Here is a 13,879-nt window from a genome sequence, read left to right as displayed (position 1 = left end):
TGAAGTAGTGAGTGGGCACTGCCATAATTGTGGAGAGGTAAGAAGTAGGACCATATTGAGGATAACCTCAACTTACAGCACATTTATTGAGTAATTACTATTTGCCAGGCAGTATGCTGAGTGCTTTACAATCATTGTCATCACAGCAGACTCATTAAATAGGTACAATTATTGTGTTTGATTACAGAAGAGAAAACTAAGATATGGAAGTTAAGTATTTGTCTAAGATTACACAGCAGTTAGCAGAGGTAGAGCTGAACACTAGTACTTCACTGCCTCAGAATTCTAGAATGCATTTTGCTAGTCTTTTAGAAAGTGAGTCAGTTAAGCTCTCTGAACAGTGGAGATACATACATAATGCAGGATGTTAGAAAGATTTTGATGGTTGTTTAGTTCTCCTTTTTTTTACCCAACATCCTGGACTGACAGGACAGTGGGTTCTAGGTGGTATTCTTGTCTGTCCCTAATAGCTCTGACATCTGAAACTTTGCCATAGTACCCACATCTTGGACTCTTGAGTTGTACTAGTTGCACTAAGGAGATTACTTTGAAGAATACTTTTTAGGTTATAAAATGTACCGATATTCTCGTTACATATGGTCCTCTGTAGCTCCAAGAGGTAGGCAGAGCAGGGGTGATCTTTATCAAATAGAAATAAACTGATGCTTAGAGAGGTGAAGTAAATTGATCTGCTGATGCAGCAAATATTTAGAGTCCTTTTTCCTGGGACTCTACAAGTAAAAGCAGGATCAAGTCCTCTGACTAACAGAGCTGTGTCACCAGGCTGCTTGGTTCCTAGCTCAGTGGTCTTTCTGCTGTGCCATGTCATTGTTTTGCATGGGTTAGTGGAGGTTAGGGTGTAGGAACAAAGAGCAGTCACATGGGTCATTTACCTCCCCCAAAGCCCAGCTCATTTAGCTCCTCCCTTTGTAGACCTGGACAAATTTGCTGCAGAAGATATCATTGATCCCATTGCAAAGGCCAAGATGGTGGCTTTGAAAGGCATCAAGAAAGTGATGGCTCAGGGGAGCATTGGGGTAGCACCTGGTATGAACAGGTAAGTCTTGGAGTTAGGATAGATAGGGTTGGCTCTTTTCTTTTCCAGTCATATCCCTTCCCTGTTTGACCTCCCTCACTACTTGACTCACTTTTTTGCCTTTTAACTTTGCCTTCACCAACACTTATTCCTTTATGCTTTGATGGACTCCAGGCAGCAAGTGTCACTGCTAGCCCAGAGGCTGTCTGGGGGATCTGGGGGTGATTTGCAGAACCATGTCGCACCTGGGAGTGGCCAGGTGAGTTTTTAGGGAGGAGTCTGAACTTGTATTATGCTGTTGGTCCACTTTTCTTAAGGCCTAGCATGGAACAATGACCCTTTAGCAGTCTCTTTCATCACAGGAGCGGAATGCCAGTGACCCTGCCCAACCTCGCCCCAACCCACCCACTTTTGCCCAGGGAGTTATCAGTGAGTATGGGGCATAGGAGGAAGGTGCAAGGAAGTGGCTAGAGACCTATGGAGGGAAAGAGATCAGAGTTACCCTTTTGCAGGTTCTGACACCCTGCTTCCTCTCCCAGATGAGGCAGACCAACGGCAATATGAGGAGTGGCTATTTCACACTCAGCAGCTCCTGCAGATGCAATTGAAGGTGCTAGAGGAGCAGATTGGTGTGCATCGCAAGTCTCGGAAGGCTCTGTGTGCCAAGCAGCGCACTGCCAAAAAGGCAGGTCGTGAGTTCCCAGAAGCTGATGCCGAGAAGCTCAAGCTGGTTACAGAGCAGCAGAGCAAGATCCAGAAACAGTTGGATCAGGTGGGGAAAGCAAACTTCAGCTTATCACCCAGAAGCCAGGGATGAAGGATTGCATGGGTGGGCAGGCTCCTAGCTGACCTCTCTGACCCATCTAACTTAGGTTCGGAAACAGCAGAAGGAGCACACTAATCTCATGGCAGAATATCGAAACAAGCAGCAGCAACAGCAGCAACAGCAGCAACAGCAGCAGCAACAACACTCCGCTGTGCTGGCCCTCAGCCCTTCTCAGAGTCCCCGGCTACTCACCAAGCTCCCCGGGCAGCTGCTCCCTGGCCATGGGCTGCAGCCACCACAGGGTCCCCCGGGTGGGCAAACTGGAGGTCTTCGCCTGCCTCTTGGGGGTATGGCACTACCTGGACAGCCTGGTGGGCCTTTTCTTAACACAGCCCTGGCCCAGCAGCAGCAACAGCAGCATTCTGGTGGGGCTGGATCCTTAGCTGGCCCCTCAGGGGGCTTTTTCCCTGGCAACCTTGCTCTCCGAAGCCTTGGACCTGACTCGAGGCTTTTACAGGAAAGGCAGCTGCAGCTGCAGCAGCAACGCATGCAGCTGGCCCAGAAACTGCAGCAGCAACAGCAGCAACAGCAGCAGCAGCAACAGCAACAGCAGCAGCATCTTCTAGGACAGGTGGCAGTCCAACAGCAACAGCAGCAGGGTCCCAGTTTACAGGCAAACCAGGCTCTGGGTCCCAAACCCCAGGGGCTTCTGCCTCCCAACAGTCACCAGGGCCTTCTGGTCCAGCAGTTGTCCCCTCAGCCACCCCAGGGACCCCAGGGCATGCTGGGTCCTACCCAGGTGGCAGTGTTGCAGCAGCAGCACTCTGGAGCTCTGGGCTCCCAGGGCCCTCACAGACAGGTGCTTATGACCCAGTCCCGGGTGCTGAGTTCCCCCCAGCTGGCACAGCAGGGTCATGGCCTTATGGGACATCGACTGGTCACAGCCCAGCAACAACAGCAGCCACAACAGCACCAACAGCAGGGACCCATGGCAGGGCTTTCCCATCTTCAGCAGGGCCTGATGTCACACAGTGGGCAGCCCAAACTGAATGCTCAGACCCTGGGCTCGTTACAGCAGCAACAGCTCCAGCAGCAGCAACTTCAACAGCAGCAACAGCAGCTACAACAGCAGCAGCAGCAGCTACAACAGCAACAGCAGCAGCTTCAGCAGCAACCCCAGCAGCTTCAGCAACAGCAGCAGCTTCAGCAACAGCAGCACCTGCAACAACAGCAGCAGCTACAGCAGCAGCTTCTGCAGCAGCAGCAGCAACAGCAACAGCAGCAACAACAGCAGCAGCAGCAGCAGCAGCAACAGCAACAGCAACAGCAACAGCAACAGCAGATGTGCCTCTTGAATCAGAGTCGAACTTTGTTATCTCCTCAGCAGCAACAGCAACAGCAGGTGACACTTGGCCCTGGCATGCCAGCCAAGCCTCTTCAACACTTTTCTAGCCCCGGAGCCCTGGGCCCAACCCTCCTTCTGACGGGCAAGGAACAAAACACTGTAGAGACGGCTCTTCCTTCAGAGGTCACTGAGGGGCCCTCAGCACATCAGGGAGGGCCATTAACAGTAGGTCCTGCATCTGAGTCAGTGGCTACGGAACCAGGGGAGGTAAAGCCCTCCCTCTCTGGGGACTCACAACTTCTGCTTGTCCAACCCCAGGCCCAGCCTCAGTCCAACTCTTTGCAGCTGCAGCCACCTTTGAGGCTCCCAGGACAACCACAGCAGCAAGTTAACTTACTCCACTCAGCAGGTGTAGGAAACCATGGGCAAATAGGCAGTGGATCATCTTCTGAGGCCTCATCTATGCCCCACCTGCTGGCCCAACCCCCTGTTTCCTTAGGGGAGCAGCCTGGGCCCATGACCCAGAATGTTCTGGGCCCCCAACAGCCCCTTGGGCTAGAGCGGCCTATGCAGAATAATGCAGGGGCACAGCCTCCCAAACCAGGACCTGTCCCCCAGTCTGGGCAGGGTCTACCTGGGGTTGGAGTCACGCCTACAGTGGGTCAGCTTCGAGCACAGCTCCAAGGAGTCCTGGCCAAAAACCCACAGCTGCGGCACTTGAGCCCTCAGCAGCAGCAGCAGCTACAGGCCCTCCTCTTGCAGCGGCAGCTGCAGCAGAGTCAGGCAGTACGCCAGACTCCACCCTACCAGGAGCCTGGAACCCAACCCACTCCCCTCCAGGGCCTCCTGGGCTGCCAACCTCAACCTGGGGGCTTCACTGGATCTCAGACAGGCCCTCTTCAGGAGCTGGGGGCAGGACCTCGACCTCAGGGCCCACTCCGGCTCTCTGCCCCACAAGGAGCCTTATCCACAGGACCAGGCGTTGGCCCTGTCCATCCCACACCTCCATCACCCAGTCCCCAAGAGCCAAAGAGACCTTCTTCACAATTACCTTCCCCCAGTGCCCAGCTCACCCACACCCATCCAGACACCCCAAAGCCCCAGGGGCCAACCTTGGAGCTGCCTCCTGGGAGGGTCTCACCTGCTGCTGCCCAGCTTTCGGATACCTTCTTTGGCAAGGGGCTGGGACCTTGGGACCCCCCAGACAACCTAGCAGAAGCCCAGAAGCCAGAGCAGTGCAGCCTGGTGCCTGGGCATCTGGAGCAGGTGAATGGACAGGTGGTACCTGAGCCACCCCAACTCAGCATCAAGCAGGAGCCTCGGGAAGAGCCATGTGCCCTGGGAGCCCAGGCGGTGAAGAGGGAGGCCAATGGGGAACCAGTAGGGGCATCAGGTACCAGCAACCACCTCCTGCTGGCAGGCCCCCGCTCAGAGGCTGGGCATCTGCTCTTGCAGAAGCTTCTACGCGCAAAGAATGTGCAACTCAGCGCTGGGCGGGGGCCTGAGGGGCTTCGAGCTGAGATCAACGGGCACATTGACAGCAAGCTGGCCGGGCTGGAGCAGAAACTACAGGGTACCCCCAACAACAAGGAGGTAAGTACTCTGGTTAGAGTGGATCAGACAGCATGGGTCCTGGAGGGCGGGAGCAGAGCAAACACGTCTGGGTCAGACAACGGGTGAGGTCTCTAAGGATGAGAGCAGCAGCCTTCACAGGGCTTATCTGGCTTAGGATGCAGCAGCAAGGAAGCCTTTGACACCAAAGCCCAAGCGGGTACAGAAGGCAAGCGACAGGTTGGTGAGCTCCCGAAAGAAGCTGCGGAAGGAGGACGGGGTCAGGGCCAACGAGGCCTTGCTGAAACAGCTGAAACAGGTGACCCCCAGGAGCCAGTCCCCTGGTCCCATCCCAGGATAGGGAGCACCCTGTCCCCCAGCCGTGCAATGACAGGTACAAACGCTGCAAGTTTCCAACTTGATCATCTTGCCCCTCTTAGGAGCTGTCCCTGCTGCCCTTGACGGAGCCTACCATCACCGCCAACTTTAGCCTCTTTGCTCCCTTTGGCAGTGGCTGCCAAATCAGTGGGCAGAGCCAGCTGAGAGGGGCCTTTGGAAGTGGGGCACTGCCCACTGGCCCTGACTACTACTCCCAGCTGCTTACCAAGGTCAGAAAAATGGCAATATCTTTTGGGAATAATGAAGTTCTTAGGGAGGTGGAAACGGGTGGAAAACTGGAGGGAATTGCTGACTAGTGTGGGACCAGGAGATTACATAAGTGTCCCTATGCCATTTTGTACACAACACCCACCCCACCCCTCAGAATAACCTGAGTAACCCGCCGACACCACCCTCGTCGCTGCCCCCCACCCCGCCCCCGTCGGTGCAGCAGAAGATGGTGAATGGCGTGACTCCCTCCGAAGATCTGGGGGAGCACCCCAAGGATCCAGCCTCTGCCAGGGACACTGAAGGGACATTGAGGGGTGGTAAGCGAAGAGGTGACTTCCTTTCCCAGTGGCATTCAGGGGCCTGGGTCCAAGCAGTTAGGGTAGCCTGCCTCACAGTGTAAGAAGCAAGTGGGTTGTATGCTACTGTGCCACTGCAGGACAGGCTGGCTGGGTGGGAAGGACCTCTTCAGGATCGATTTGCTGGGGACAAGGATGGGCTTCTGGAATCTGTTGCCAAAGCAATAGGGGAGCTTAGTTGCAGGGAGAATCTGAGCAAAGCTCTGTGTAGAACAAGCAGTCCAGCTTTCGTGAGTATAGCGCTACAGTCCGATCTAGATTTGAACTCTGGTACCTGTATATATTTAGCTGCATTACTTCAGACAAGTGATTTGATTGGCTTATGTGAGCCTCAGATTCCCCTCTTAAATTGGGTATTTAATATTCATCAGTGATTATAAACCCATGCCTATAAACCCGGCTACTAAGGAGGTTAAGGCAGAAGGATGGCAAGTTTCAGTCCAGCCTGGACAACTTAGTGAGGCCCTGTCTCAAAATAAGAAAAAGCCGGGCGTGGTGGTGCACACCTGTAATCCCAGCATTCAGGAGGCTGAGGCAGGAGGATTGCCACAAGTTCAAGACCAGCTTGGGCTACAAAGTCAGTTCATGGGAAGCCTGAACTGCTTAGTGAGACCTTGCCTCAAAAAATAAAAAATAAAAAAGATGGGAGATCACTCCCTAGATTTAGTCCCTAGCACTGAAGAAAAAAAAGAGAGTGGAAGAAAATTTAAAAATTGAGCTAGTGGAGTTGTTAAAAGATTATTTAAAAAGAATGTACCTAAATTCCAGTGTTTGGCACATGGAAAGGGTCAATAAATGTCTGCCCCAAATTCGGAGGTGAGTGGAATCATAATAGCTAAGCTGAGGTCTCATGCTAGTTGGGCCTGAAATTGTGGGGAGAAATCTCCATCTGCTTTGGCCATCTTCACCCTGACTTCTTCCTACCCGTCCCTTAGATGCTTCAGAGGTGAAGAGTCTAGACCTGCTGGCTGCCTTGCCCACACCCCCTCACAATCAGATTGAGGATGTCAGGTGAGGTGGGGCTGAAATTGGTGGTGGAGCATGGGAGTATGGGGCAGGTTGCCCTATTTTCTCTTGGCCAGTGGCAGATTTCGAGTAAGGGCGTGATACCTGGTGGTCTCTAGATTTGGGAGGGAGAATTCACTGAGCTATACCAATGATGTCTACCTTTGGCCCACAGGATGGAAAGTGATGAGGATAGTGACTCTCCTGACAGTATTGTACCAGCTTCATCCCCTGAGAGCATCCTGGGAGAGGAGGCCCCTCGTTTCCCTCACCTGGGTTCAGGCAGGGGGGAACAGGGTGACCGGGCCCTCTCTCCTGTCATCCCTATCATTCCTCGGGCCAGCATCCCAGGTATGTACTGCTCTGAGCACGGGCCAGGCCCAGCTTGGCTGCGTTGTCAGAAGCCAAGGGCAGGGATGGGTGGTGGAAGGAGGCAGCTGAGACTGCACAAGTTGCTCTTCTCTCTTGCAGTTTTCCCAGATACCAAACCATATGGGGGTCTGGACTTGGAAGTCCCTGGAAAGCTGCCTGCCACAGTTTGGGAGAAGGGCAAAGGGAGTGAGGTGTCAGTCATGCTGACCGTTTCTGCTGCTGCAGCCAAGGTATTTCCTGGGGGTGCCTCAAGGCGACAGAGACCCTGGTCAGGGGATAGTCACTCGATCACAGATGTGATTTTCAAAAACTACTCCTGAGTGCATGCTGTCTGTGAAAGCTGGGGCTAGAGGCTAGAGGTGGGAGAAAGGAAAAAATGTCTGTTGTTTTTGCATTAGCAGGGTTTTATGGTCAGAGAAAGTTGAAAAACCCAGTTAAAACAACAGTACTGAGCTGGGTGTGGTGGTGCACTCCTGGAATCCCAGCACTTGGGAGGCTGAGGCAGGAGGATCACCAGGAGTTCGAGGCCAGCCTGGGCTACATAGTGAGTTCAGGCTAGTCTGAACTACAAAGTGAGACCCTGTCTCAAAAAATAAAACAACAGTACCCATTTTGTTTCGTTTTGTTTTTTGACTGAGACCCCTCAGTCCTTTTAATTTACAAATGTAGAGTGAATCTCCTTGTGGGAACACTGGGCATCATTTGCTGAACTCAGTTTTTCTGTGCTTGTGGCGTTCCTGTGAGTGTCTGCAGCAGTCTGGAAATGGCTGCTGTGAAGGAGGTGTGTGAGAAGAGCTGGTGTAGCCTGGGTAGCACCTACCAACTCCCTGAGCAGGGGCTTCAGGCTGTCCTTGTCCCCACACAGCTGGAGATAAGTTCAGATACTCAGCTGACATGTCTCTCCCATCCCTTCACCTGCCTTGGCAGAACCTGAATGGTGTGATGGTGGCAGTGGCAGAACTGTTAAGCATGAAGATCCCCAACTCCTATGAGGTGCTGTTCCCAGAAAGCCCTGCCCGTGCAGGCATTGAGCCTAAGAAAGGGGAAGCTGAGGGCCCTGGTGAGTGGGGCAGGAAGGTGCCTTGGGATCAGAGGGCATGGGTCCTGGTGGGAGCTCTGAGCCCTTTCTTCTGCAGGTGGGAAAGAAAAGAATCTAAGCAGCAAGAGCTCAGACTCTGGCCCTGATTGGCTGAAACAGTTTGATGCAGTGTTGCCTGGCTATACCCTCAAGAGCCAGCTAGACATCTTGAGCCTCTTGAAACAGGTAGGCCTGGAGGAGAGAAAGGGTAGGTGTTAGGAGAAAAAGGTGCTGCCTAGGGTAAAGAAGGCAGAGGCTTTTTGAGGGAGTGTAATCTGGCTTGTAAGGGAGTGGGGAGTTGGCTGAGGAGATGGCACTAACAATCCTGGACACCCTCTCCTAGGAGAGCCCTGCCCCAGAGCTGCCCACCCAGCACAGCTACACCTACAACGTCTCCAATTTGGATGTGCGACAGCTCTCGGCCCCACCTCCGGAGGAACCCTCCCCACCCCCATCCCCCTTGGCACCCTCTCCTGCCAGCCCTCCTGCCGATCCCCTAGGTGAACTCCCCGTTGAACCCTTAGCTGAGCCACCAGTGCCCTCACCCCTGCCACTGGCCTCATCCCCTGAGTCAGCTCGTCCCAAGCCCCGAGCCCGGGCCCCTGAAGAAAGTGAAGATTCCCGGCCTCCTCACCTCAAGAAGTGGAAGGGAGTGCGCTGGAAGCGGCTGAGGCTGCTGCTGACCATCCAGAAGGGCAGTGGGCACCAGGAGGATGAGCGGGAAGTGGCAGAGTTTATGGAGCAGCTTGGCACAGCCTTGCGACCTGACAAGGTGCCTCGAGATATGCGGCGCTGCTGCTTCTGTCATGAGGAGGGGGATGGGGCCACTGACGGCCCTGCCCGCCTGTTGAACCTGGACCTGGACCTGTGGGTGCACCTCAACTGTGCCCTGTGGTCCACGGAGGTGTATGAGACCCAGGGCGGGGCACTGATGAATGTGGAGGTTGCCTTGCACCGAGGACTGTTAACCAAGTGCTCCCTGTGCCAGCGAACGGGTGCCACCAGCAGCTGCAATCGTATGCGTTGCCCCAATGTCTACCATTTTGCCTGTGCTATCCGCGCCAAGTGTATGTTCTTCAAGGACAAGACCATGCTGTGTCCAATGCATAAGATCAAGGGGCCCTGTGAGCAAGAACTGAGTTCATTTGCTGTCTTCCGGCGGGTCTACATTGAGAGGGATGAAGTGAAACAGATTGCCAGCATCATCCAGCGGGGAGAACGGCTGCACATGTTCCGTGTGGGGGGCCTTGTGTTCCACGCCATTGGACAGCTGCTCCCTCACCAGATGGCTGACTTCCACAGTGCCACTGCCCTCTATCCTGTGGGCTACGAGGCCACACGCATCTACTGGAGCCTCCGTACCAACAACCGCCGATGCTGCTACCGCTGCTCCATTGGAGAGAACAATGGGCGGCCAGAGTTTGTCATCAAAGTCATGGAGCAGGGCCTGGAGGACTTGGTTTTCACTGATGCCTCTCCACAGGGTGAGTGAGCATTGGACCCTTGAATTGGTAACCTGAGCAAGTTTCTCCCCAGGGTCACTTTGTAACGTCAGTACCCTCCCTGTGAATAATCCTGCCGCACCTTAGGGTAGTCTCTTGAAAATCCTAGAGAAGCTGGATGAGGTGGTACATACCTATAATCCCAGCACTCAGAGAGGCTGAGGTAGGAAGATTGCAAGTTTGAGTCCAGCCTGAGCAACTTAATGACTTAGGGAGACCCTGTCACAAAAAATAAAAAAGGGCTGGGGATGTAGCTTGATGTGAAGGCCATGGATTCAGTCCCCAGTACTATGGGATGGGGGGGGGGGCACTCAGGTAATATGTTTCACCCTCTCAGTTACCTTAAATTCCTTTGTAATTGAAAATATTTTGCTTGCGCCAGGCATGGTGGTACATGCTTGTAATCTCAGGACTTCGGAGGCTAAGGCAAGAGGATCGTGAATTTGAGGCCAGCCTGGGCTACGTAGCAAGTTCAAGGCCAGCTTGGACCATATAGTGAGACTCTGTCTCAAAACAATTTTTTCTTTTCTTGCTTGTCTGATTTCACATATTCTAGCTGATTTTCCTATCAGTGGAACTAAAAGATTCAGTTTAGAGACCCCATCATCTGGTGTACCCAACCTGATCATAACTTTCTTGTGTTTGTTTTTCTCTATATAAAATTCTCTTGATCTTGGTTTTTGTGTTAATATTAAAAATAACAAGAAGAGGCCAGGGATGTAGCTCAGTGGCATTGCACCTGCCTGGCAAGCACAAGGTCCTGAGTTCAATACCCAGTATTAAAAAAAACAAAAAACAAAAACAAGACCAGATAGTATTTATTGAACATTTAGTATGTAACCGAAAATTAAGTGATTTATATAGGTTATTTTGTTCATGCAACCCTATAAGTAGTATGATTATGCCCAATTTATACAGAAATTGAGTCTTCAGTGGCTCCACGCCTGCCTTGCAAGCACAGGTCCTGAGTTCGATCCCCAGTACCGGGGTTAAAAAAAAAAGAAAAAGAAATTGAGTCTTGCAGAGAGATTGAAGTATTTGCCTCAAGGTCCCATGCCCAGTGCTAGAACCCAAATCCAATCCTTCCCAACTGCAAAGTATACATGTTCTTTCAGCAAGCACTGTGACCTCTGCTGGGTCTCTGAGACCTGGGCTTGTTTGTCACAGGCTATGATTACCTTTCAGGTTGAAACCTGGCTTCGTGAAAGAGAATGGGACTAGGAAGCCAGGCAAGGGTTTTGAAGATCCACACACCTTCATGACAGGGTGGGGTAAAGACCATAGAAAACAACTGCATCTCAGGAATGGGGCTAAGGTGTGTAGGTCGATGATCAGAGGCTTCCACTAACGGCTACGTTTTGCTTTCTAGCTGTGTGGAATCACATCATTGAGCCAGTGGCTGCCATGAGAAAAGAGGCTGATATGCTGCGACTCTTCCCTGAGTACCTGAAGGGCGAGGAGCTCTTCGGGCTGACAGTGCATGCTGTGCTTCGCATAGCTGAATCAGTAAGCAAGGGGCTGGGAGCTGGAGGGCTAGGTGGGCACTGGAAACCTTGGCTGGGCCCCACAGGAGCTCAGGCTAAGGAGAGAACTGCCTGTGCCTGCAGCTGCCTGGGGTGGAGAGCTGTCAAAACTATTTATTCCGCTATGGGCGCCACCCCCTGATGGAACTGCCACTCATGATCAACCCCACTGGCTGTGCCCGATCAGAGCCCAAAATTCTCACACACTACAAACGGTGAGCTTGTGAAGCTGGGGCCATGGGCTGCGGTTATGGGTGTTGGTAGAGATCCGCTGGGCACCTTATGAGGGTTTGGGATACAGATCAGAGTTCCTTCCAAAAAACCAGGGGTTCACTCAGACCTGTTTAGAGGGTGTGCAGGTATCACTGAGGTATCCCTTTCCTCCTCTGCAGTCTGTTCAGGTATATGGGGTTGACCAGGGCTGTAGGACAGAGTTGTCTTGGGCACCCTGGGAATGGCTACTGGGGAAAGTCTGGGTAGACAGGCTATGGGTGAAATTTTATGAACTATGTAAGTGGCCCGGTCACTTCTGTGTTGCTTTCAGGGGGGCCTGTGATTCTCCCAAACCTCAGATACCCTATGAGTGCTAGGGTCACCTTCCCTTCCCGAGGCTGAGTTGGTGTCAAAAATAAATAATTAGAAATATAATAGGAAAATAATAAAACCTTACATTTGTATAGCACTTTATACTTTTTTTTTCAAAGCGTTTTCACATCCATTATCTCATTTGATCCTCACAACAACCTTATGAGGTAGGTAGGGCAGGTGGTATGACCCCCATTTCACAGCTGAGAAAACTGAGGCACAGAAAGCCTACGTGACTAGACAAAGGTCACATAGCTGGGACCGGACCCTTACCTCTTGACTTGTGGGTCACTGTTCTTTCTGTGGACCACAGTAGCCTGACCTTGGGTAGAGGGAGGCAGAATCCATGGTAGCAGGGATTTCTTGAAGGCCTGTGGTAGCTCCTAGGCTGCTGCCGTAGAGCGTCAGAGACTACCCCTAGTCAGCCCTAGTCCTTGATGCTCTACAACAGTGGTTTTCAAACTGTGAGTCCATGCGTTCCAAAAGACCTGAACACATAAACTGAGGGGCAGAACTTAGCCCTCCCCATGCTTAATTCCATCTTCCCCATATTGGATTCTACCAGAATTCCTTTTTCACATAGCTTATGGATTGGAGTTCAGTCAACATTTTGTCAAAGAAAAAAAAAATGTTAAATGAAGAACCCAAACGTTTGAAAACCACTGCTCTGGGATGGGCAAGAATTTGACTGATGCCCTAGGGTGGTAAAAGGCATCCCGCCAGGCAGCAGTCATTCCCCTGCACTGAGCCATCTGCGCAGAGGCCGATCTTATGTCAGAGAATGGGACAGTCTGAAGAAAGGCAAGGATATCACCTTTAGGCTGTGAATTCACAGCCGGTTTTAATTCAAATCCAGCCCACTGTGGTAGACACAGCTCCTGTTTTCAGGGCATCCAGTATGTGCAGGACGTAGGACTCAGACATTTGAGCAAACCATCAGCTTAAATTGTAGGCCTAGGCTGCTTGGGGGAAGACCTCCCAGAGGAGCATGGCCTTTTGTATGGTTTGGCAGGAGGCTGGGAGAAAGGAGATGGGAGAGCAGGCTCAGTGTAGGGGAATCGGTGCCCCCCTTCCCTCCATATTTGCCCTCCCATCCTGGCCTGTCTGCCACCCAGAGTGTCAGAAGGGTCCCCATAGATAGTTGCTGCCTCTCCAGAGTTGAGACCCAGGTGCCTCCACTCTACTCCTGAAGCAGCACTTCCAGTGCTTGCTGGCAGTATATGCCCCTAAATGGCATATTGCACATCCCGGGGAGGAGGTGGGTGGTGCTTGTTATGAGGGCGAGCTGCCTTGTCATGGACTGTATCACCTCCCAGGCCCCATACCCTGAACAGCACCAGCATGTCTAAGGCATATCAGAGCACCTTCACAGGCGAAACCAACACCCCGTACAGCAAGCAGTTTGTGCACTCCAAGTCATCTCAGTACCGGCGCCTGCGTACCGAGTGGAAGAACAACGTGTATCTGGCTCGCTCCCGTATCCAGGGCCTGGGGCTCTATGCAGCCAAGGACCTAGAAAAGCACACAATGGTCATCGAGTACATTGGCACCATTATTCGTAATGAGGTGGCCAATAGGCGGGAGAAAATCTATGAGGAGCAGGTATGGGCTGGCCGAGGTCCATTGTGGTGCGTGGTCCACACTCAGCCAAGGAACAAGGGGCAATTTTGGGTCTAGAGGGGCAGACGGCTGGGGGAGGGAGGTGTGCCATATAAGCCCAAAGCTTAAGTCTGGTGTCTGATACTCTTGTCCCTTTTTGTGCAACCTCTGCCTTTCTAGAACCGAGGCATTTACATGTTCCGAATAAACAATGAACATGTGATTGATGCTACATTGACCGGAGGCCCTGCTAGGTAAGAGAGAAAGGAGTGATTTAAGGTCCTTGTGGGTGGCCCTCTGGGCATAGGCCAACAAAAAAGTAAAATTGTCTCCACCCATTTGCTTGGCATTACTGCTTATCTCACTTCCCAGGTACATTAACCATTCCTGTGCCCCTAACTGTGTGGCGGAAGTTGTGACATTTGACAAGGAGGACAAAATCATCATCATCTCCAGCCGGCGAATCCCCAAAGGAGAGGAGGTAAGAGGAAACATCTGCGAGAGTAACAAAACCACTCCTCCTTCTTACCTCCTTCTCTGCCATTCATTCCC

General features: G+C 52.3%; 1 protein-coding gene across 12 annotated transcripts in view; it reads left to right on the top strand.

Moving 5' to 3' along the window:
- Kmt2d (lysine methyltransferase 2D) overlaps positions 1 to 13,879 on the top strand; it is a 40,491-nt gene that overhangs the window by 23,883 nt on the left and 2,729 nt on the right. For 7 of the 12 annotated variants that reach the window (XM_013079020.3, XM_013079016.3, XM_013079017.3 and 4 more), the window contains exons 36-55: positions 934 to 1,057; positions 1,211 to 1,295; positions 1,399 to 1,465; positions 1,576 to 1,808; positions 1,909 to 4,740; positions 4,877 to 5,017; positions 5,139 to 5,306; positions 5,462 to 5,636; positions 6,599 to 6,674; positions 6,844 to 7,019; positions 7,140 to 7,270; positions 7,968 to 8,100; positions 8,177 to 8,304; positions 8,462 to 9,602; positions 10,990 to 11,126; positions 11,228 to 11,358; positions 11,848 to 11,895; positions 13,045 to 13,330; positions 13,508 to 13,581; positions 13,700 to 13,808. In XM_013079020.3, the coding sequence (XP_012934474.2) occupies positions 934 to 1,057; positions 1,211 to 1,295; positions 1,399 to 1,465; positions 1,576 to 1,808; positions 1,909 to 4,740; positions 4,877 to 5,017; positions 5,139 to 5,306; positions 5,462 to 5,636; positions 6,599 to 6,674; positions 6,844 to 7,019; positions 7,140 to 7,270; positions 7,968 to 8,100; positions 8,177 to 8,304; positions 8,462 to 9,602; positions 10,990 to 11,126; positions 11,228 to 11,358; positions 11,848 to 11,895; positions 13,045 to 13,330; positions 13,508 to 13,581; positions 13,700 to 13,808 (6,395 nt within the window). The remainder of the gene's footprint in view (positions 1 to 933; positions 1,058 to 1,210; positions 1,296 to 1,398; positions 1,466 to 1,575; positions 1,809 to 1,908; positions 4,741 to 4,876; positions 5,018 to 5,138; positions 5,307 to 5,461; positions 5,637 to 6,598; positions 6,675 to 6,843; positions 7,020 to 7,139; positions 7,271 to 7,967; positions 8,101 to 8,176; positions 8,305 to 8,461; positions 9,603 to 10,989; positions 11,127 to 11,227; positions 11,359 to 11,847; positions 11,896 to 13,044; positions 13,331 to 13,507; positions 13,582 to 13,699; positions 13,809 to 13,879) is intronic. The other 5 variants (XM_004863045.4, XM_004863043.4, XM_004863040.4 and 2 more) reach the window with 3 other exon arrangements.

Source organism: Heterocephalus glaber, unplaced genomic scaffold (assembly GCF_053883595.1).
Source record: "Heterocephalus glaber isolate CG9 unplaced genomic scaffold, H.glaber_assembly_v1.0 deba00001733, whole genome shotgun sequence".
NCBI classification, from domain to species: domain Eukaryota; kingdom Metazoa; phylum Chordata; class Mammalia; order Rodentia; family Bathyergidae; genus Heterocephalus; species Heterocephalus glaber.
The sequence above is the reverse complement of the archived record's forward strand: the minus strand, read 5'-3'. Positions and strand labels throughout refer to the sequence as shown.